At 35.6% G+C, this 24,952-nt stretch overlaps 1 protein-coding gene across 1 annotated transcript in view; it reads right to left on the minus strand.

Annotated features, from left to right (window-relative positions):
• Positions 1 to 580: 580 nt before the first annotated feature.
• The window catches only part of LOC140164267 (dual specificity mitogen-activated protein kinase kinase 6-like), a 39,317-nt gene continuing 14,945 nt past the window's right edge, over positions 581 to 24,952 (minus strand). The window contains exons 7-11 of the mRNA XM_072187535.1: positions 7,620 to 7,799; positions 5,867 to 5,950; positions 4,439 to 4,578; positions 2,772 to 2,817; positions 581 to 1,130 (exon numbers count right to left, since the gene is read on the minus strand). Of these exons, the coding sequence (XP_072043636.1) occupies positions 1,014 to 1,130; positions 2,772 to 2,817; positions 4,439 to 4,578; positions 5,867 to 5,950; positions 7,620 to 7,799 (567 nt within the window). The 3' untranslated portion in view covers positions 581 to 1,013. The remainder of the gene's footprint in view (positions 1,131 to 2,771; positions 2,818 to 4,438; positions 4,579 to 5,866; positions 5,951 to 7,619; positions 7,800 to 24,952) is intronic.

Here is a 24,952-nt window from a genome sequence, read left to right on the forward strand (position 1 = left end):
GTTGAACACTTTGGACTATATCTGACAATTGATTTTACTGATAGACGATCAAGAAATTCGACCAGAGAGTCCAGACGCCATAAAGTCCCTGTGTGTATTGGATTGAATTGTCTTGCACAGGGACCCAAACTGCGTACCAACAACATTTATCGACACTCAAACATGGCAGAGTACATACTCTCCCAGAGTATGCAATCTCCCAACCTAATCTCTCTGCCCATCTCTCTTGATCATTTCACATTAGGAGTCAACCATTTGACAAAACCTGAAGGTTTGATACATAAGGAGGAGTTGGTGAAAGAGGGCCCTATCTGTAATAGCTGCCATATATAATTTCTGCATTCTATATTGTACACATCATACTTCGAAAGGTAGCACAGGGGGATTGACGACAAGGGCAGAGTGCTTTTGCAAACTGAAAGTAGTATGAGTGTCATAGGCGTAGATCCCGGGGGGGGTGCTCCATACAATCATCCCCCCAATGTTGACGCCTGAATTATAGGTTTCTGACCAAATTTATCTCACATTTGCCCATTTTAGCCCCAAAAGTGCAAATTTTTTCAAGACATTTATTCAACTTTTGCACCATATTTCATCAGTTTAGCTTCAAAATAGCAAAATTTTTCGCGAGCTTTGCGCGCATTTGTAACATCAACTTATTCTGTCGCCAAAAGGTGCTGGATTCAATATTCTTCAAGAATTTTTTTCAACACCATCCCCCCCAATGTCAAAAAGAAATCTACGCCACTGATGAGTGTACATGCTGACAAGTTGTATCTTCACATGAGGAGGTTTGAACACATCGCAAACGACGATGCAGACACAGGAAATTCCAATCTTTGTGTTATTAATCTATGATACACATCTAAAAATACAATCTCTGGCAGCTATTGCAAATAGGACCGTCTCAAGCCTCATATAACTGTTTTGCTGGAAGCCTAGCCTTATTTTTACATCATGATGATATTTTACACCTCTGATTGCATACTATAGTACAAGTATTTGGCAGAATTTCAACTGTTTGGGTTCTGTGATGATGGAGGTCCAGGAGGTCCCACGACATCTATTGCAAAGGCAGATAATTCTTCATTGCCAACTGCGTCCTGATGTTTTGTGATGTAATCGTGTTTCTGAAAAAATAAAAATAAGCGACATCGGTAATAGGCCTACATATTCTTATTGAGGGACAGTTTTGGGACACATTAAACTCTGACCTATTAATAAATTTTTCATTTACTATTGATATAATGTTATCATTAAAAATATTTGAAATTATTTATTTATTTATTTATTTAAGCAGGCAGGGGGTAAGACTGGTACGTGTGAATGACTCTTTTAGAAATTCACTTTGCATTTTCATGTTATATATATTAATATATATTTTTTTATTTTACCCAAACTTTTTGGGAATGTCTTGGCATATATAACATGAAAATGCAAAATAAATTCCTAAGAGTCATGGACATGAATTCCCCCTAGAGCTTAGAGAATAAAACATTTTAAATAATATTTTGTATATGCAAAAAAACAATTTTAGGTCAGAGCAAGAGCAAATTTAATGTGCAGAGCAGCTCTGAGACATTTGTTCACTGGTTTGCCTAGTCAAGTGTTTTACTGAGTCTGCAGTGATTTGTATCTGGTTCACGACAGGCTTGATTTCTAAAGCTGAATTTATAGAGGAATCCAAATTCACGCATTCCTACACCTGACTAGCAGCCTTTAGTTTGGTAGCCGTCGGCTACAATGCACTCAAAATGTGAAATGATTCGGCCTTGGCGGAAATTTTAAACTGCATTCCATCACCCGTTTTACACCTTCCGCGAAAACACAGGCAGACAAAAGTGAAGTGACATAATAATCGGATTAACTACACGCGGTATCTATGCATTGATGTACTTGCGAACAAAAGGACTATGTACGGGATTACCTGCGGAATTATCTCCATTATATACATTATTAGCTATTATTCTATTAACCCTCCTCGTCCTTGCATCTTCTCAAGGTGTTAGGCGGCTTTTATTTGCACAATTGGACACTCAAAACACCAGGTTGGTGCTAGCGGCTACCCAAAGATGTCCGACCAAATCCTGACCATGACTTGGCTCCTTGGATTCGTCTATACTCGATCAATTTTGCAGAAAAGAGATTCTCATGCATGCTCAGTGTTTATTTCTGTTTTCAGAGCATCAAGCAGATGAATCAATACAAATCGCTGAGGCAAAAACGATGTTGCTTTTGCAAGTTGAAGAAATCTCAACTAGTGAAAGATGTTGCTTGACACATGAATGCATCAACAGATCATTTCCAACCAACTGGATCTATTATTTTGCTAATTAATTTACCTTTCTCAATTATTAACTTTAGGTGATGAAATAATTCAAACCAATAATTATTGACAGCAATGGATGTTCTAAAAATGTATTTTGTGGCATTTAGAACATTTTAATTGTCGTCTGCAATCACTAGCACCGTGATAAGTATAAATGCAAAAGCGATGAGCGATGCATCGCAAAATTCGGCGAACGAGCATAAATGAATGGAAATAGAGGGAGTATATTTTTCAAATGGAATCGGCCAGGGATAATTACTTTGAAACTACCCACTTATATCTTTTGGAGTGAGTACTTCAAATGGAAGTTACCCAATTGTCTATACTATATGAAACCCATACTCCTTCTGTGGAAGACTTTAGCTAAATCTAACACAGGGAGAGGGTGGGTTTTAAATGGAATAGCCATTACTTATGTTTCCAATACAGATAATTTACTTACTAGTAGTCTTGGATATGACAGCCTTTCCTTGAAGTTCTTCTTTAGGCTGTGAAATTTAAAAAAAAGACAAATGTTATTAGATGAGGCGATGTAATGTTAATAAAGCATCACAGTCAATTTGCACTTATATACACAGATATACACCAGCCTGAAAAAGCTCATGAAATGAGCCTAAAAAAGGCCAAAAACGGGCTGAAATTGAAAGAAAGTGCAGAAATTTGGACCACAAAAAAGTAGGAAATCCTGTAAAAGCAGGAAAATTCTCATGCCTGTTAATAATGTATCAAATGGACATACGATAGACATAATATATTTCACCATTTTTGTGCATAATTTTATCAAAGTTTTCACATAATTGTAATGCAACAAATACAGACCCATCTGGGCACCTTCAATGGGGATATATTATATAACTTATTTAAAAATACATTTTTTTTTCTCTAGCGTTTCAGTCACTATATGCAACACACTCAAAGAGGGTAACACACAAAAAGTTTGTAAAACAATTAAAGAGATTAGACCCAGAGAGTCCATACTCATCACCGTATGTGCAACGCAATATGGTAAATCTGCCCTATTGGTTTGTCACGCATGGGGAGAAAAATAGTATTCATACATACACGCTACGTAACAGCGTGCGTGATTGGTTGAGAGGCGAGCATAAACAACGTTCATGCCCAGTGTCCTGGATGTGCAATCGCCAGGTACGGAAAATGCAAGGAAAATCATGATTTTTAATAACGCTACTTGTAGTTTTTTGTTATTATTTTGATGAAATAAGAATCACAAAAATGTTCTGGTATGTATGAACAGGTTCATTCATATATTTTCATGATGACTAAATGGTTGTTTATGCCCTCTGGCTGCAAGCAGCCCCTCGGGCATAAACAACCATTTATTCATGAAAATATATGAATGAACCCGTAATTTATCCCACAGTTTGTTGGCAAATGCTCCAAACCGAACTACAATTTGCATCTACACCAGGCACAAAAAGAAACTCGTCAGTTATATTCATCCTTGCTGTTCAATAACTTGATAATTTGGGATTATTCTGAAATATACATTTTGTTAATTGGACTTTGCTTTCTCATTTGACACCCTGTTCGTGAAAAACGAACAAGAATTGACCAAGATATGCGCCTCCAAAGTCTCAAACCCCAAAAAGAAAAGTTGCATTTTCAACGGTTTTCAATGGGAACGCATCGTTGTATTGCACACAAGCACCACAGGCCAATCAATAAAGCACACAGTGTAACAGGCACAATTGAATCTTTAAAATTGCAACTTTTCATTTTGGGGTTTGAGAGTTTGAGGCGCATATCTTGGTCAATTCTTGCTCAATGTTCACTTAACAGGGTATCAAATGAGAAAGAAAAGTCCAATTAACAAAATGTATATTTCAGAATAATCCAAAATTATCAAGTTATTGAACAGCAAGGATGAATATAACTGACGAGTTACTTTTTTTGTGCCTGGTGTATATGCGTGCACTATCCTTGCAACAACATTACATGTGTAATGCTATTGATCACATACTTTAAATCAAGTTTGCAGGATGCATGGCAAAATAATCTTTGCCACCAAAAAAAAAAAAAAAAAAGGCTTTTTTTCTATATTGTCAAAATGTCTAACAATTCTTAGAGTAATTATCATTTTAAGCTTACCATTGATCTACAAAGTCTACTAGTTCTGCCGAGAATTCTTCGTCATTTAGATGCGGCGCATCTTCTTTGACGACCTGGCGTAATTGATCGAAGGGTGTACTCCACTTCTCATATGGGAAGACATTTGTTGCAAGTTCAAACTGAAGAGGAAAACAGAACAGTTATTTGTTTACTTTGAAAGGATTTCATTTTGTGTCTGATCCAAGACGAATATATCATTAGAGGATTAGAGATATAGGAAGCTCCCAATCAGGTTTGTGTTAAATATGTTGTTCATTTGTGTCGCGCATCACTAATCAGAACTTGCAGAGCAAACTCATCAATCTACACTGGGCTACTGTAAAAACTCGATAGTTAGCATATGTGCTTACTATCGAGCGCTTTTAAAACCTACAAATATGAAGAGCCCCATCCACAAAAGTGTAAAGGGTTTTGAGCAATCGTCGATACACATAGTTATATACGAACAAGTAACCTGCAAATGTGTATCTCAACCCCATTAGCTCAGTTGGTAAAGCGCCAGACTTTTGGTACAATTTCATGTTTTCAAAAATGCTCGATAGTAAGCACATATGCTAACTATCAAGTTTTTACGGTATTCCAGTTGAAATCCATGCACCCCTATTAGGCATGTTCATAAAATTTTGAAATTTAATAAATTCATCTAAAATTGCTTTCATTAAAAAGAGAATCATTTAACTTAAAAAATGAGGGGTCAATCATGTATGTAGGCCTATAATTGGCAATGTTATGAGGAAAAGTATGCTCGCCTGAATGTCCCAAAATGGGCCAAATTGTGTGTCCCAGCATTATCAATGGCTTCCTATGTCATAACATGTGTGTATGTATTTTATGGCTAAATTTTTGAGCACGAAGGGCCATTTTACAAACCTTTCGCAAATGTTTCATGAAATGTGGCTTTCATTACTTGATAGTATCAAATATTATTCAAATGCAGATTTTCTAAAAATCATGCTAGGTTGGAGTTTTAAGGGTCAAAATCCAAATTTTCTTCATTTTCCTATTGGATTACACAGTTAAGACAGGATCTTGGATCACAAGTAAGCTTAATGAAGCCCACCCTCACATGTTCAAAATGTGATCATGTCTACCCCTATGAAAGACATGACCTTAATCTCCTACACAGATTTCAAGTAGAGTCACCCATTCAGGTAACCCAATTTGAAATTTGCTCTCATTGCATGGAAGAATAAGGTCATGTCTTCCATAAGGGGTGCATGGATTTCACCTGGAATAGCCCATTGTCATATAAGCATTGAAGCACTGATTTATTGAATGAAGGAATTGTCTGGTGTGAACAGGGTAATGAACTGCCCACTTTAGGCTGAACAATGAATAGCAGTGTAATGTCTATTTTAAAGTGGGTCAAAGACACCAACTTTCAATGGATTCTTTCCTTAAGCTTACCATTGTGATTCCTAAGCTCCAGACATCTGACTTGACATCGTATCCTTTGGCTGCCCTCGTTATATCAGGATCTATTCTTTCAGGCTGTGGTGAAAAAAAAAGCAATATAATGAAAGAAATTTGATCCACAGTTTTGCAAAATATGTGATGTTATTATGTGAAGTGGTTTCAAACCCTCCCACCTTTAGTTATCTTTGCCACTAACAAAAGGTGCAAAGAACTAAATGTGGATGATTTTTATGATTTTCCGAATGAGCAAATCACTGAATGGGCCATTCATAAATAAAATGATGAAACCTGATACTGCACCATAACCAACTCAAAAGCTTCTTCGCATCACATAATGTGCATTATAATCAGAGACGATAATTTATTAACATCTTGCTATCACTATCACTATCACATGCTCCATTACACAATTGCCAGTTGATGACAAGTTGTAATGTTTACATCAAGTCTGCATACAGTAAACACTACTGACACTATGCTAAAGATATCATATGTTATGGCGACTTAGATCAACAAATTGAGTCTGATGTATTATAAATTTTGACTTGCATGTACTATTAGATTTATAACACATATTAAGAAATGCTACATGTACATTTTGACGTAGTTGCATGCCATCAAAATTGAATCAATTATTTCTAAAATGTTTCTAGTATTGTTGAGGCAGCAAGCAAGTGAGAGAGACAGAGAGAGGGTGGGAATGGGGTATTCCATATACAAATGTACATCCACTATGGAAGACATGACCTTAATCTACCACACTTGGGGTGTAGATTTCAAATGGAGTCACCCGTAACCTCATTTGAAATTCACACTCCCTGTGTGGAAGATTAAGGTCATGTCTTCCATAAAGGTTTATAGATTTCAACTGGAATACCCAGTGTGTGTGGAGAAAGAGTGAGTGAGTGAGTGTGTGAGCATTTGCAAGAGTGAGGCAGAAAAGAAACTGAAACACAATTTAGCTGAGACTATTTTAGGTAGTCTAAACTGTATTCTGATGTAAGTGCAGCTGAGTGCAAATTACAATGAATTATGTCAGCCATTGAAAGTCGTTATTTTTGGTTATTTGGCCAAGTTATCAACTGATGGGTACTTATATCAAATTGAATTTTGTCTTTGGCTGCATTGCAATTCAAAATGGGTTGCTTTTATATAATAGATCCATTATCTATCACAAATGAGTTTTTGGAAAAGGTTAAATATAGGAAAGAGAACAGACTTAACATAATTGTATTATTGATCTTTTCCTCACAGCACCAGTGGCATACACCATAGACCCGGATAATGTGGGATATGTGTCCCTCCCAATGAAAATATTGACAAATCTGTTTGAAAATTGCTGATAAAGAGACAGTCCCACTCAATCAAGTTTGGTGCCTCTTAATCAATGTCAAGGTTACACCACAAAAAAGAACAACAAGAACAAAAACAGGTCACAATCGTTTACCGCCCAAGCGTGACATACTTCTTTCTAGGGCGCCCTCAATTTAAGGCTTAAGTACTGATTTTATGCAAGCTGTACCTATCAATTTATCCCTGTGATTTACCAGAACTTTTTTTTATTAATGAACTTGTAGCGCCATGATTGCCTATTTGTATATATATGTAGATTGTAGACAGGTACAGTTGACATTAATATCTATCAGTATGCCTTAAATTGAGGCCGCCTTAGATAAAAGTGGTCATAATAAACGGCTGTGAGGTATTCCAAATCCGTGTGAAACAAATTATACCAATTACTTACTGCCATATACGGCCTGCTGCCAGCCTCTAATGTTTTGGCTAGTGAGTTGACTAGCTGACCACTGATGCCAAAGTCGCACATCTTGACCTGACCATTGAGATTGAGTAGTATATTGGATGGCTTCACGTCCCGATGCATTACTTTCAATTCTGTTTGTAAATAATGCAATGCACTCACAACCTGCAGGTGAAAAGAAAACAATATACAAAAATCTTGTAAATAATGTGTTTGATATTTGTCAGGAAGGTTGCATTACTCCAAGGAATCCTACTAATCTTAAAGAATACCAACTAGAACCACAGTCTGTTTCTCACTTCTCTTTCTACGTAGGCCAGCATAGCTTTTTAGCCGGGCTTGAACATTTTGTGTGAGCCTGGTCCCATCAGGACACAAGTGTGTTTCCACACAGAGCAATCGTTTGAACATATGGGCCAAGCAGGGGTTAGTTAACACCCTACTCTTAAGTCTTTCTTTTGAGTGGCGTAGCGTCATAGGGGCACTTGCCCCCTAATCGATCTGAAATTTTAAAAAATCCCATAGGAAAATTGCCAAAAACAACTTGTGCCCCCCTCCAATCAGACCCGGTGCCCCTGCCCCCCAATCATGGTCGGTGCCCCCCCCCCATGTGATGACCCACACTACGCCACTGTTTCTTTTTCAGATATATAACTGAACTGAATGGGACAAATGTTGTACTGGGCTTGCACCAGGTGAAGTAGAGGCTAGTTTTTCCCCTGGTTGTTCCACCCATATTATTTAACACATATCTTACAAGGTAAAAAGATTGCAATGTCGGGAAAATTTCAGTTTTTAGCACATTAGCGACTGAACCAGACAAACCTGAATAGTTTATGTTATTAAATCAATACTAAAACATTTACTACATGGTGGTTGTCTTTTAATTTAAAAATTAAATATTGATCCCTCCACCTCTGCTCTGAAATTATGAAAAGTAAATTGCACCACTTTTTAAAGCAATATTATAACATTTTCATTCCAAATAGATAAGTATTTCTTTGCCATAAAATGTTAGCTTTTATTATCAGATATGTCCCCTTTTAATTTTGAGCCAAACAACCAAGGTAAAGCAAAGAAAATTGGAATTTACTACCAGCGCCGATGTTGCCAATGTGTATCACTCCGTCGGTTATGTTACGGTACTATCCATTGATGTGTATATCCATCCCGCATTTAATGCACGCACTGTGTTGTCAATATGTGTACGCGTTCGACTAATATTTCCATCGTAATAATAAAACGCTGAATCCGGCGTTTTATTCAAAATCTGGGATTATGACAAAACTACAGTCTTGATTTTTTCAGCGTATGTTAGTTTAATAAAGTACAATATAATCATGTAAAAAACAGAATTTTGAAAAACTATTGAGGGTGTTCTCCTCAGCAAATGTTATAATATGGCTTTAAGTATGAATCAAAATGAATATGCATTGAATAATAAGATTTTTGTCAATTCCTGCCTTGGCAAGAAAACAGTCTGTGTTCCTGTGCCAGGAAAAGTGGATATCATCTCAGTTTTAAACAAATAATTCAAAGGGTAGGTTTCCAGTGGCAGGTTATTACGAGATGTCCTCAATTAAGGTGTCAAAAACAGGAAAACAGGTGACTTTTCATAAAAAAAGATAAAAGGTAAATCAAATTAAGGGGGTACTACACCCCTCAATAAATGTGTGTCTATTTTGCATTTTTCTCAAAAACTAAAAACACACTGGTAACAAAAGTTATGTATATTATAGGGGCAAGGAATCCAATTACTACACTGGAATTTCAGTGTCCCACAACAAGCGGTTTGTTATTTACATGTATGATAAGAAATAAGGTACAGCTAGGATGTACCTCATTTTCATATATACTGAACCGCTTGTCTTGAGTCACTGAAATTTCAGTGTAGTAATTGGATTCCTTGCCCCAATAATATACATAACTTTTGTTACCAGTGTGTTATTATTTTTGAGAAAAATGCAAAATAGTCTAAATTTACCACAGGGTGTAGTACCCCTTAAAGATAAGAGTATTATTTGAATTTTCTTCAGACATTTTTTCCAAACACCAGTAGGCGAAACAGTAAAATACTTCTTTAAAATATTTTTTCCCACATGGACAAAATACTTCAGCCAATCCACCTTGACATAAAGGTACCCATCCCCCGGCCTCACCCTCATACATGTATTTCATGCCCCAGTTCTTGTGATAACTACACTATACTAAGGATATGAGCACTGTCAGTACCTACTAATTTAAGCAAGTGTCAACAGAAGGCATTTATTCAACCCATCTACATGTATATGGTCGAATCCAACGAAAAGTGTACACGGCATGTTCAGGGCCATAACTTAAAAGTATTAATCAATTGGCATTCGTTTTTGTATTGTGTTTATTCGCCTTGATCATACGCTTCGCGCCATATATAATAAGACCCCCTTCTGTGAAAAACTTAGACACAGAGACCCCAAAACATGCTATTTTTACCCATTTTTTCAAAATATTTCTTAAAGTATTTTTTAAAAACATCTAAATCAGTTATGAAAAGAAGTCATTGGATTGAATCTAAATTGATTTCCTGAAAGGTGTGTATTCAAAGATTGCCTGTTCAATTTTTCACATATTTGTACATAATTATGAATTTTTGTGATATTTTTTTAGTGGTATTTTTTACATTAGAGTGTGATCGGAAATTAGGTAACATTTGGTGAAAAAATAGGATTTATTCAAATTTCCATAAAGAATGGTTTTAATTTGGTGGAAAGGATTATATTTTAATAATCTAAAAGAAAAAAGAAAAATTTGTCGCAAATTTTGTGTTTTCCGTGCCGCTAAAGTTGCGTGCATTATTTGTAGCATGAGGGACGGACACTATGTTGCATTATTATGAAAATACTTCTCTTAGGAAGAGATTATATGCTATTGTCAATTTTTGTTTACAGATTATTAGTACAACCCTTGCGTACAGGAAATATCAATGAGATTTTTTATTGGATGTCGTCCAGAAGATAGGAGGGGTCATGGAAGGTGAACCCTAGAAATTTTGTCCGTCCCTCACAGATAAAAATCCAAAAAAGTTTTTTCTCTGAGAAACATTTCAAGGAATTAAATTAGCATATACCCTATCTATCAATATTAGTGCTCACCTTACTAGAGATAAAGAAACTAAAATTCCCAATCTTTAAATCTAAGAGTTATTAATCCTTAATTAATGTGACGGACGGACATGTCCGTCCCTCACACTAACTTATCTTGGATGTACAGGTACCAATGTATGTTCAGTAAAAATATTTTTGTTTACATATCAATAGTGCAACCCCTGCCACATGAAATATCAATGAGATTTTTAATTAGATGTCTTTCAGAAGAGAGTTGGAGGTCATGGAATGTAAATGCTAGAAATTTTGTCCGTCCCTCACGGATAAAAATCCAAAAAAGTTGTTTCTCTGAGAAATATTCTAAGGAATTAAAATAGCATACACCCTATCTATCAATATTAGTGCTCACCTTACTAGAGATAAAGAAACTAAAATTACCAATCTTTAAATCTAAGAGTTATTAGTCCTTAATTAATTAAGGGATCGACATGTCCGTCCCTCACACCAACTTATTTTGGATGTACAGGTACCAATGTATGTTGAGTGAAAATATTTGGCCACCAAATATTAAACCCAATTCTTCTACCCAGTCAGAGAGTCTGTCTAAAACAAATTCAGGCCTATCCCAGAAGGTCATGCTCCCAAATTTTTGGAATTGAAGGTCCTATTGCTAAAAAAGAGGGTCTGTCCGTCCCTCACACCAACTTATTAAAATTAATATTATTGTAAATTACTGCTTCTTTATCAGTAAAACTACAATTGGGTATTGAAAACAAACAGCATGAAGTAAAACTTCTGTGTAATTTGAAATTAAAAGTGAAATACACACTGAATAAGATATTTAGGCCATCATATGTCCGTCCCTCACAGACAAGCTGTCCGTCCCTCACACAAGTATTTACGGGTATAATCATATGATATTTCCACTGAACTTGAATTATTTTGACAACTGCATTTCATTTAGATGTCAAGGATAGCATTAGTGCTGGATTTGGAGAAATCTTGCCAAATTTGAAATTTTGTAACATTTTGTCCGTCCCTCACATAGAAAATGTCCGTCCCTCACATAAACTTTGGACCCGCTTCATAGACGCCTTGAAAACAAACTGAGTCAAATTTCTTAATTTTTGGAGAGATGGAACATTACTCTTTCATGAAAAGTATATATTGATTAAACATGTGTATAAGTTTCAATAGAAAACTTGAAGATGTAACTAATGGTGGTGATTGCTTATTCTATTGATTTCCGTCCCTCACACGTGAAAATTTTGTATAATGAAATAATTGATGCACATGTGCCAACATTTTCATGCATGAAATAACTATTGGTTGAAGGGTTATATATTAACCTAACTTAAAGGAATAAATTTTAACAAGGGTTAATTAAACACAGCAATTAATCTATTGATGTCCGTCCCTCACGTGAGGGACGGATTCCGATCACACTCATTACCTACGAATACAATTTTTCATATTTTTTTTTTTTTTTTTTAAAAAATGGAAATCACTAATAAATTCGTAATTGATACAAGCTTTGATATGTCCAATACTGAAATGCATTGCATTCGGACATCTTTATTATTGTGTTTAGCTGCCAGAAATTCTAAATGGCACAAAGGTAGGTTTGGTAAAAAATATGCATTACCTCCGAATACATGTTAAAAGCTGTGCCATTTCCACAAAGTGAGAGAATAGTAAACAATAGTTAAGCAATAGGTGCAGGGTAATACACTCTTTATTTCTACCAAGTTTCAATAACCTGCGTTTAAATATTTCTGAGATGTCAACAATAAAAGCAAGTATTCGTAGGTAAATTTCGGTAACCGAATGTTACCTACGAATACACTTTGACATCATGACAGTATTATTGAAACACCGCCATTCATGCCAATGCCCATATTGGTACATAACGAAGGCCTGTATGTTTGCTATCAAATCATATGTCAATGAAAGTTGCGAATTCACATACATGCCCACCATGCAAAACTGAATACGGCTTAATTGGTGAAAAATATGTACTGAAATAGACGACGGTCTGCTCATTTGAAAGAAAAATCAGATTCAAAGAAGATTAGAAGGGGATAAATACTTGGATTTGTCAACTGTCATGTGTGCTTCATTTTAAATGTTTACCGACCTTCTGGTTTCTTAGTAATTTGTGTCCAAATTGATTTATTCGAAGGTAACTTTTGACGTTTTCGCTAAGGTTACCTACGAATACCATGGAAAAAACGACTGTTCTCATTGTCTCATGATTTAGACAGACAACACATTGATGGACCCTGGTATAAAGCTAATTGTAGTTGCCCTCAAACGAAAGGCCACAAGACGTAACTGACTCCAAGATGGACTTCACAAGTCTGCAATAACGGTTTTAAGCGATCTGGGTGCAATTAAGCAAATTAAAGTCACTTTAGTGCCTTTGTTTCTTACTTCAATCCTCTTTCAACCGCTGTGAACCGACATTATTATTACATGATAGGGTCTAAAGTATCAATAAGCGCACATAAAGAAAATAATACATTCAAAGTGCTTTATAAAATGAAGTTTTGATTGCGATATCCACCAAAAGTCTAATTCTTACCTACAAATACTGAAATGTTACTTACGAATACAGCATAATACATGACATGTGTAATGAAGTGTCCCTACCAATCGAAATTAATTGTCAAAAACTTTAAGTGGTACCCCAGGACAATATTATTACCCATATACGGATTCATTCAACAATTATTTATTATGTAAAATTGCTGATTAACTACTTGTATATCAAAATGAAGTGGTCAAAATCTTGCTAAAAGCATCAAAAATTTTGATCTAAGGTAATAGCATTTATTCATTTGGACGTACCATCTGAAAGAGATCTAAAACTACCATTTTATGAATTCATTACCATAATAGCAAAATTTAAACCTATAAACTCAATATAGATATTGTTAAATCGCTCATGTTACCTACGAATACCCGGGTTTCTTCACCTTTTCATTGTATAAAGCGTTAGGTGTATGTGTATAATTCCTAATATTCTTGAAAACATATATCATACTCGTTCTTATACCATGTGTAAATTGATTCATACTCATTTGATAAATAGAATACAGAAACTGACCTAAACTTCATTTTCAAAAATAAACTAGCATAAATTGACTAAGATCATATTGATCGCGTTATAAAAATAAAAACAAATATTTTCTGGTTGAGTTAGCATTTTCCTGACACCCTGTGGTCTACATTACATGAAAAAAAGCGTTAATGGGAATATTCCATTTGTTTTAGGTTGATTAGTATTGCGATAGTGAAAGCATCCTAGTGGTATTCGTAGGTAACATTGGGTTTTGATATCACATTTACTATCACACGTCCTGGATTTATTTTTCAAGATTAGTAATGGCACTTTTGGTTCCTATAAGGCCAATATGTCATCAATCAATCGGCAAAAGGAAAAAATTGTGGAGACATTTTTATTTCGGACTTTTATTTTTGGCCCGTGGACACTTTTGGTTGGATTCGACCATATACCAATACATATTATATTATGCTCCTTTGTCGTATACAGCAGCATTGCTTGACGAGGAAGATGAAAATTGAAATCCACATAAATTCATGAAAATGTTTCCAATGATTATGTATTCCTCTGTGGTGCTGGTGCTGATCATTTATGGTGTAGCAAGCCGAATGTAATGAACACTCAAAAGAATCACATTTTGCAGTTATTTCTTAACACCCAAATTATCATTATTTTGTAAAGATGATATATAAATTCTTTGCTTTTCATGGTATTCAATAAACGTCACAAGCACAGTATCTTATTACAGTATGTAACCATGTTTTAATATCATTCAAGAAGCACCATAAGATTGTTATCTCATCAAGGGAAGTTGATCAGTATATACAAAGAAGTTACTAGAAGATATACCCTAAAGCAAGTCCAATGGAGCCAGCATAATTCCTGCTATAACAAAACCCTAGTGAACATTATTATATTATTATTAGGTCACTCAGGCTGAAAAGGCAAGATGCTCTCACACTTATGCATTGGGCTTTACCATGCACCATTTTTTAATCTAAGCTAAATTTAATTAAATATTGATATGCAATTAGATTTATAAACCCGAAGAAAGAAGGTCCAAGTGTCCCACTTTTAGCTAATTTTAGCTAATTCCCCATATTCAAGTATGACATGCATACATGGTATTTTCCCCTCTGTTAGTATTAAATGTCAGTTAATATACAATGGGGTTAACTAATACAGGTGATGTAAGTTCCGATACAAATCCAATGTCAACTCAAATTATATTCCACATTTTTATATCTCTAAGTTGTTTGTTTCACTGAAAGTGCCATGTTTCAAGCTTTGTTTAAAAAAAGTTGAAAACTAGAATTTCTCACATCTGTTTCATATCACAATTTATTATATCACATTTACGCTTTTCATATTTTAAAAGGGCATTTCGTGATCCATAGCCTCATCCCCCCACTTTTCTCAAAAAAAGTTGAGATATTTATATCACTGGGAACCTCTGGCTACATAATGTTTATATTTCTTGCAGATTAATTCGTTTAGCAAAGATATCATGAAATTTTAATTTCGTTCTGGTATACCAGAACGAAATTACAACACATTGTCTATGGAGCAGTGTAATACACATAATCATGCATAACTCGCATAAACGCAAAATCGGAATCAACTGAAATTTTGGAAATAAGCTTTTTTCGTGGATATCTACTGAAAAATGTCATAAAAAGAGGATGCTAGGATGACAAAATAATAAAAGTTACTACCACCAAAATTTACAAATCACAATGTACCCCTTATTTGGTGTAGACTGCTGCCCTCAGTCGTCAACCGTCTGGATTGACGACTGAGAAAACTACGTGGAAAAAAAGTGACGGATTTTGCAACAGGATTCCTGTGGCATAGAGCATGCGCAGTTGTGTCCAAATTGACCTTTTGACCGAGTTTGTTGTTTTTAGAAGTTCAGAGCGCGATCTTGTCACAGCGGGCGCTGGTACAGCGACGCTGATACGCTGGCGCCGCTAGTCATTCAAGCGCTTACGGCGCACAACTGAAGTCGCATTGAATAGTTGTCAGAAGTCCGTCATGATATTGGCTGTAAGATAATCAGTCGTCACTACGAAGCATACACAGTACATGCGAAGTGTAGACGGCTGATTGGAATTAGTCTATATTTGGTGTATGTAATTATAAAGTCAATGTAAGGAAGCTTTTTGAAACATTTTGAAACAGTTCAGGATGTGGAAAGCTCAACAAATTAATTGCATATTATGTATATTATGTATATATCATGGCTAGATTTTTTTTTAAGTGTGTGAGTAGAATATGAATCCTTTTTTTTTCTTGTTTGTCTTCTGTCCTTTTGTATGTTTTGTATGAGTGTGAGTGTTCAAGTTGTCTTCGTCCATAGTCTTTGCCTCGTCTGTCTCTCTTTGTACCTGTTGCTCAAAAAGAATATTTTTGATTATGTAATTATTGTTCATGATCGTTGGGAACTGATGGCTCATTATGTATGTCTTTTCTCCCTCCATCAGTTCCAAGCACAGGAATAAAAAAAATATATAAAAAAATAAAAAAATTAATTGCATGAAAATTTCCATTACATTACTTGGAAAAGTGGTAACTTTTGCCAAAGTAATTTTTGCATTGTAAACTACTTTGCTTGTTTTTAAATTTATAATTTTGAAGTTTCCTACATAGGTCAGATATAAATAGACCTACGTAGGTTTATATACATGTAGGTCTATGCAGGGTAGGCATACTCTTTATACATGACAGAATATTTATGCAAGTTTTACTTTCACAGCAGCTGCATGTGGATATGAAAAATGTGAAAATTAATTCTGAAAAATTATCACTTACAGTACTCCCTACAGGTGTTTCAGGGAAATACCTATACAGCCTCTACATTGATCAGAACTAATCAGATGACACACAGTGTGTTGGTATATATACCATGTGTGCGTAAATGCCTGGAGATTCCAGGCAGTGTCTGCATGACTCACGCTATATACAAACATAGGGAAATACATTGATGACTCAAAACCTGATGTTCTCTAGTATTTTCAAACGTTGTGTAAAATATTGTGGGTAATATAATTTGCAGTTTCAAACATCATTCAAAAGCTCACCTTTCCTTTTTACTTGCTATTTTGCAAAATGAATGTTTTGTTTTTTGTTTGCTTGATTAGTAATTGTGTCAATGAATATTAGGGGACTGCACAAAAAATTTTATTTTAGAATTGTAATTATATTTTCATTTTTTTTACAAAATTTTACAAATAATTTTCGACATTTTCTGTGATAGTTCATTCAACTTTCGTAATAAACATTAATACCCTGATGATTAAGGTCCAGTTTATTTGCTTTCATCTCAATTCACATCGATGTTATAAAAAATGGAAATGTAAGATTTAGGTACTTTAGGTACTGAGCAGTTTAGTATTAATGGTAGTAACTCAATTTTCAAAATTTCAAAAATGGTCACTGTGATGTGTTAGATAAGGTGTCAGTGTCCATACATGTACCATAAATGAAATATAGTCTGCACACAAAGTAACAAAGCTGTTATAAATATACGTCTATACGCTTCAAAACTAATTGTTTTCACAATATTTCAACATAAAAAGACGGATTTACATGCATTTTGATACCCTATTTGTCCAATTTTATTCCTGGATTTTATTCAATATTAAAAACACAGCAGTGTTTTAAAGAAAAATACCCGAATTTAAAAGTTGCAGCTATTTGTATTGATTTGAAGTCAGGGCGAAGATATTGGAGGGTTTTGTATGTGCTACAATGCTGCGTAAAACATAATAACCATTGATCGCTGTAAACTGCAACTTTTAAATTCAGGTATTTTACTTTAAAGCACTACTGTATTGAACAACTTTTGAACAATGGGGTATCAAAATGCATGTGAATAAAGCATACTTCTTTCTATGTTGAAATATTGTGTAAACAATTATTAGTTCTGAAGTTATAGGCATATTTATAACACCTGCGTTACTTTTTGTGCAGACTTCATATAATTACTGTAGTCTGCTATAAAAATGTATATCCTAGTAGCAGTCACAGGGGGTGACAGAAAATTTGCTAGCACTGGAATCAAACGCCAGTAGTGATTGTACAACGCTACCACCGATTCAGTCGTACCCGTCACTGGCGGTGTCGCTAGAAAGTTGTTATTATTTATTCTTTCTTTTATTGAGGGTTATACTGCTTCAGTGACAAGCACTGTACTGTAGTGATGTCGCTAGAAAGTTAACCTTGAAGTCAACTGGCAGGGCATGTTAGCCACTAATGATTGATATTTGCAATCAATTTTCCGATCCAAAAAAACACTACGATAAATATGACTGCTTCAGGTATTAAGACGAGTACCTAATTCAGTCTATTTGCAACCCTCCCCATAAGCACCCTACAGAATTTTCAAGTGAAAACTGCTAAAAGCACCCCCTTTTCAATGCACCATTTGGCTGCACAACTAACCTGTCAAATATATATCTTTGGCCAATGTGTTTCAAAAATGTCCAAGAAAGTCTGTGTATGCTCAACACATTGTTCTTGCAGACATCTACACCACATTGTTTGTTTTTATATGCAAGTACTAATTAATAAAAAAATTTCCAAAATTATTATAACTCACTTTCAAATGTGATCCCTATGTGTTCATGCATAATACAATAGAAAGGTCACAGATACATTATATCTCTGACTGTACTGCATTAGTCACCATTCACCAATCGGAAAAATTGAATAAAATAAATGAACATAAATGTCAATGCAACATATATGTACTATTATTGTACTTGTATAGCATAAATGTTGCTTCGAATTCTAAGCTTGATGGAATTTTTTTTCTCCCAAATGACTTTCTAAATATCACACAAAATGAAGTGAACAAAATGATTTAAAAATGAACTCATTTCTATGATAAGTTCAATATCAGGCTACAGTGAATGCAATCCATATCTGAGCCTCCAGGCTAACAATTGGTACGAGTTTAAGTTACAATTGAATTGAAAATTCCGGGAATACTCTATTGCTCAGAATATGTCAAGCATGCATTGATAAATCACAAGACTTATGCAGGGGATTCCCTTGAAAGTCCCACAGTACAAGCTGGAGGTTCAAATTAATAGTTGCTACAATTTGGTTCTGTATCTCAGTGGCAGTGTGCCAATGTTGTAAGTGATTTTCAACATTTTAAGAAATTTTGAACAAAATATGACTTTTTTAAAACTGAACAATCCTTGAGTCACCTCAAGTTTGGTAGTGATGATATTTCAATGCTCACATACAGCATCAAATCGACACATTATCCCAATTCTTCACAGAATATGTAGAGTTTTCATCGCAAAATGTGATATATCCATTTCCCAATTTCAGATGCAAATTAAACTGCTAAAATATAAAGAAAAGTGTAAGAAAATATGTGATACTTTTGACCAGTCTGATGAAGCCACTATTGTAGACTTGGTGAAACTAAACGCCAATTAATCTTCTTTGTTTTTAGTAGGAATCATTCAAAATGAACAAAATTCAAATACTTTTGACCATATCTCAAAAAGAATACTTTGGAGTTTAATACATTAAATTAAGGTGTTATTTTGTACTGTATGGTGGTGATCTTTTTTAAAATCAAAAATTTCAGAAATGGCATTTATTGCATTTTGTGATAAAACTCTTCATGCTAACGAGGGCGTTTTGTCGACACGCTTGTGGCGCAATTGCATAAAGCACTGAATGCCACTACCAAACACAAGGTGACACATGGTATAATATCCTGCGATTTATGGTGTCCATTTAAGTGATTCTGTACACATTGGCAATTTTTAAAAGTTTAGTTCTGTACATGTTAGAACAGGAACACACACATTATCCTGCCTCATATTCCCAACAAATTCCCCTGGAATAGTATAGTCAAGGATGTTCATGATTGTGGTGGCAATATCACATACATGATTGAGCCTATTCAATGTGTCAATGTGCAGTCAACATGGAAAGTTGAAAAAACATTTGATCAATTATCATTATGGCTTCTACAATGTACCACACAACGTACACATATCAATTTAATCAGTGGCTGGGATACTCGTTGTATACCATCAGCTACATGCGTTATGATGTATACTGTCATGCAGGAGATTTTTTTTCCATTGATTGCTTTATAGTTGGTCTCAAAGCCCTTCCCAAGTTGAAAACCTAATGCGGACTGCATCCCTAACATCCATAATGCTAACCATAACCCTAACTGTATCCCTAACCCTAACCTAAAATGCCCAAACCCTAACTTTAACCCTTTTTGGACTAATGACCCTTCGGACTAATGGGCTCTTCACATCTCTCAGCTTAGTTTTTACAAGTCAGTGTTCCCATTATCAGATTCATTGCGTTTGCATATTTTCTTTTACATGTTAGTTTGTTTTGATAGATGGGACAAGCATTTTGGCCGCAGAAGTCCGAAGTCTTGATAAGTTAATTATATGCAATTCTGCATTGAATGTAAAAAACAGTTTATTCAGTATGGCATTATATAAACGGACAATGCTAAATTTGAGCATTGGTATAGCGTGGGTCATCATATTGGGGGGAGGGGGCACCGACCATGATGGGGGGGGCACACTGGGTCTGATGGGGGGTGTACAAGCCATTTTGACGCAATTTTCCTATGGGATTTTCTCAATTTTGAGATTGATTGGGGGCACATGCCCTCTGACACTACGCCACCGTATTTGAGTGTGGTAATGCAACTTGGTACATATGTATGTACCCTATTAAAATGCTTCAGGGAATGAAATTACATGGTGTCAAAGCATAATGATGTTTTCCAAATCAGAAGATCACACAGCCAGAAAACAGAGAAAAACATATAAAAGACAAAAAAGAGGTCTGGATAAGGCAATCAGACTGCAATATTGCTACTTTAAAATTTAAAAAAGTAAACAATAGTGAGGTAAACAACCTTCCTGATCTTTTACATGTATCATACACACAGTCATATCATAGTCACACTGTCATAGAGCCCTTGATCTGGTTAATAGACACAGTTGTGGTAACAGACAGTTATGATTGCACTATATTATGATTAATTAATTAAAGATGATTGACAGGTTATTAGTATGCTTGATGACTGACAACCAAAACAAACATGACAATCAATTTGAGGCCACTGTTGCTTCTCTGCTTTAACACAATGGTTTGTGTTCAGATAGTCATACAATTCTCAAGGATCGGTGGGTTCGAGAATGCCATTCTTAAGTTAATCCCCGAGTGCATGTCCACACGACTCAATTGCAGCCTGGAATCCTTGAGTTTTGCAATGCCTGATGATGCCAATTGAGCCGTATTAAATATAATTAATCAGGGGTGTGAGAGGTCTCAGACAAAAACAAGGAAAATTACTTAAAATATCTGAAAAACAGCGTAAAATCAGGGTAAAAACACCAATTCTGGGCTGAAAATAAAAGAAAATGTGTAAATTTTGGCAATAAAAATAGCTGAAATCAGCTAAAGAGCTGAACTCTCACACCACTGATTAATAAAAGGTTGTAGGTTAGTCCAGCACTCGAGAATTGCAAGTGTATCGTTCACATGGAGGTAGCACTTAGGGACCACTCGAGCATCACTCAGGGAAATTGTGAAATCCCCTAAATTTGTTGGGGAAAATTTGGGCCAAACTTTATTAGGGATTGGAATCCATGAGACGGTTCACACAGTGGATTTCCCCAACTTTTCACTTTAGGACTGTGTTGCTTCAGCAAAAAACCCTCCATGTGGACAGGCCTAATAATGTGGCTATATATAAATACCCTACAAAAATGTATGTGGTTGTCAAGCTGCAAGTGTTGTATCAAGGCCTTCAAGTGACAACCACAAAAGTGTGACACATACCACAACTTGTGCAATCAAGCGGGACTTAGTATCACAAGGGCTGAAATCTGGGCTTTCCCTGAAGTTTACCAGGTATGAACTGCCAGCCTATAGCATATCATTCCAGCCCATATACTAAAGGGATATATCAAGTGGGGAAGGTCCAGAATGGAGAGTTCATTGAGTCATGACAGACTTTCTACAAAAGACAAATGAACACAGCAAAAGTGTACAAAAAATTAAAATTGTGTATGAATTATTGATTTTTTAAAAGATGAAGGATAAGTCGTTAAAATTGTCATTAGGAATTTTTGAAATGAAAAAAATAAGGAAAACAGCAATATTGACTAAGTTGAAGTCCTATTCAAATACAAGTACAAATAGCTAAAGTAGAGATATTACAACAATTTGATGTAAAATGCCCCATTTTGTATTTAATACAATGTTCTACTAGCAGGTTATATTTGATTTCAATTCCATCCCCATACACACATGGCCTGATTCCTCACTGCTGTGATTCATGATGAATATCAAACATGAATGTTGTATCATGTCAAACTATGTCGAAGTTATCTATTGATGATTCATTGACATACAGCTTATAAACAGGTACACAGCAATATACATGTATAACCTGACAAGACAGGTACACAGTAATAAAACCTGACAGCATTACATACATCATATACTACTCATCAGTGACAACACCACAAACCTGTGGCAAGTGAGAAATCACTCGGCAAGTTATATGAACAAGATCTAGATTTATCCAAAATCATATACACTTCAAAAGAACATAATCATATGTAAATATCCCAATATTCATGTTATACAAATGTATACATTTAGATGGCATATATTTTTTTTAATTCACAGAATGAGTCTTCAGAGAGAAGACAATGCTCACACTTGGGAGGTCGGTAGTTCAAAACTGAGGTGGAAAAACAACTTTTTCCTTCACATCTTCATCTTCTTTCTTTCTGTCTGCCTTCTTTCTTGTCTCTTTGCCAAAAGCAGAGCGACTGTTTAGGGTTAAGGGGTACTACACCCCTGAGGCAAATTTGTGACTATTTTCGCATTTTTCTCAAAAAATAATAACACACTGATAACCAAAGTTATGTATATTATTGGGGCAAGGAATCCAATTACTACACTGAAATTTCAGTGACTCAAGACAAGTGGTTCAGTATAAAATGATAGGAAATGAGGTACATCGTAGCGGTACCTTATTTCTTCTCATAAATAACAAACCGCTTGTCTTGGGTTACTGAAATTCCAGTGTGATAATTGGATTCCTTGCCCCTATAATATATATAACTTTTATTACCACTGTGTTATTAGTTTTTGAGAAAAATGCAAAAATAGACACAAATTTAGCGAGGGATGTAGTACCCCCTTAATGCATTTTTTTATTTTAAGCAAGTAAGCTTACATGAGTATGAAGAACATGAAATTTGAAGCACAAAACATGCAGTGAAACATTATCAAAGAAAACCCAAAACCACATTCACACTACATCCTGCTTTTATTGCACACCAAGCATATTAAATGGGCTATTCCAGTTGAAATCCATACACCCCCTATAGAAGACATGATTTTACTCTCCTACACAAGGGGATGTGAATTTCAAATGGAGTCACCCATTCATGTAACCCCATTTGAAATTCACACTCCCTGTACTGTTTTGAAAATCAAGGTCATGAATTTCTTCCATGGGGGTGGTAGATTTGAACTGGAACAGCCCAAATACATTACTGTAGGATTTTGGGTTTCCCTGGGAAATTACATTTATACACAAAAAAACACCCCACTGATACTAAAGTTATACTTTCTCTTTAAATGTATTGGGTCAATATTCAACATTTATTTTCTATATAGTTTTGTGTAGGAAAAAAGTGTGTGTAATAGAATGTAAATTATATACATTTAATAAAGGTATACATGTATTATTTAATTGTAAAATGGTAGTTATCTGTCTATTGCACACCTGATGACAAAAGATCATAAAATGTACGTTCTTGTGATTATTTGGAGGTTTAAATTTGAATTGCATGTTTTATGTTTCCTTGTATTTCATAATTTATGTCACTTTTACGTATAAAGTACTTACATTATGTGTACACGTAATTGTTACAAAGAAAACACATTTTTTGTTAAGAATTATTTTGTTTGAGTTTTAAAATTACACACTGAATTTGACCTATATTGTGATCATTTAATTGAGAAGTATAATTTCCCCCGCCAACGCACAATTCAAGCAACATTTATTGTGTAATATTGAAATGCTGTGGGTGGATGCATTCAATGATATGAAATTAAAACATATTAGTCCCAAACAGAAATGTTTGGTAGACTCATAACCGGTGCGATTTTACCTTTCCGATGTTGATTAAGATACTTCTTGCATCGATCCCGAGATGGAAAAACCAATAGTCATTTTGTCCTACATAAATCAATAAATCACAAAAACCCCCCGATCCCCCCGTGGACTCACCCAAAAGGTGACGTCACACCATCCGATCGTCCCTTATCCGACTTGGGATCCCCTACCGGACCAAACTTGTAGGGGTGGTCGGGTCGGGATAATCAACATCGGAAAGGTAAGATCGGACCGGTTATGAGTCTACCAAACATTTCTGTTTGGGACTAGACTCAGTACACCGGTCGATCTTACCGTTTCCGATGTTGATTAAGATACTTCTTGCATCAACATCTGAAAGATCGATCTAGCAAGTAACCGACGGATGGAGGTACAAGATTGGTCAGCATCTGATCAGGGATCGGGAGCGGGTAACGATGGTTTTCGCGAGGTCAGAAAATATTTTCCCCAACGGTCGGGAAAACAAAAACGACCACGCGATCACAGACATAAACCTCCTTACTTAATAAGTTCGGTGGTTAAGAATAGAGACACTGGTTCTTACCATGCTGAGTATTCTGTATAGTCTGAAAACCTGGTACCCGTACACCACCGTATTATGATCGCCGAACAATGTCCCGGTAAACCTCCCGCCCGTCTCTGATTACTAACGTAAGCGGAAGTATCGTAGAGAAGGGCGAAGGTGGCTTCCGGGACACCGCCTGCTAGATCTCCTCAAGGGACAACCGAACGGTATACCCAAGATGATGAGATAGCTCGTGTTGAGTGGGTCGTGGGACGCGAAACCTTCGCGATCGCCCAGACTCCACCAACACCTGGACCAGCCATTGCGACAGCGGCTGGACCGAAAGGCTCTGTAAGGGTGATGAATGCGGTTGTGAGTCCCTCGCAAGGCTTGTGTTCGGAAGAAATAGTGCTGCAGCGCCTTATCGGACACCCCAGCCTATCTTTGGCTTCAGCC

Source organism: Amphiura filiformis, chromosome 11 (assembly GCF_039555335.1).
Source record: "Amphiura filiformis chromosome 11, Afil_fr2py, whole genome shotgun sequence".
Taxonomy (NCBI): Eukaryota; Metazoa; Echinodermata; class Ophiuroidea; order Amphilepidida; family Amphiuridae; genus Amphiura; species Amphiura filiformis.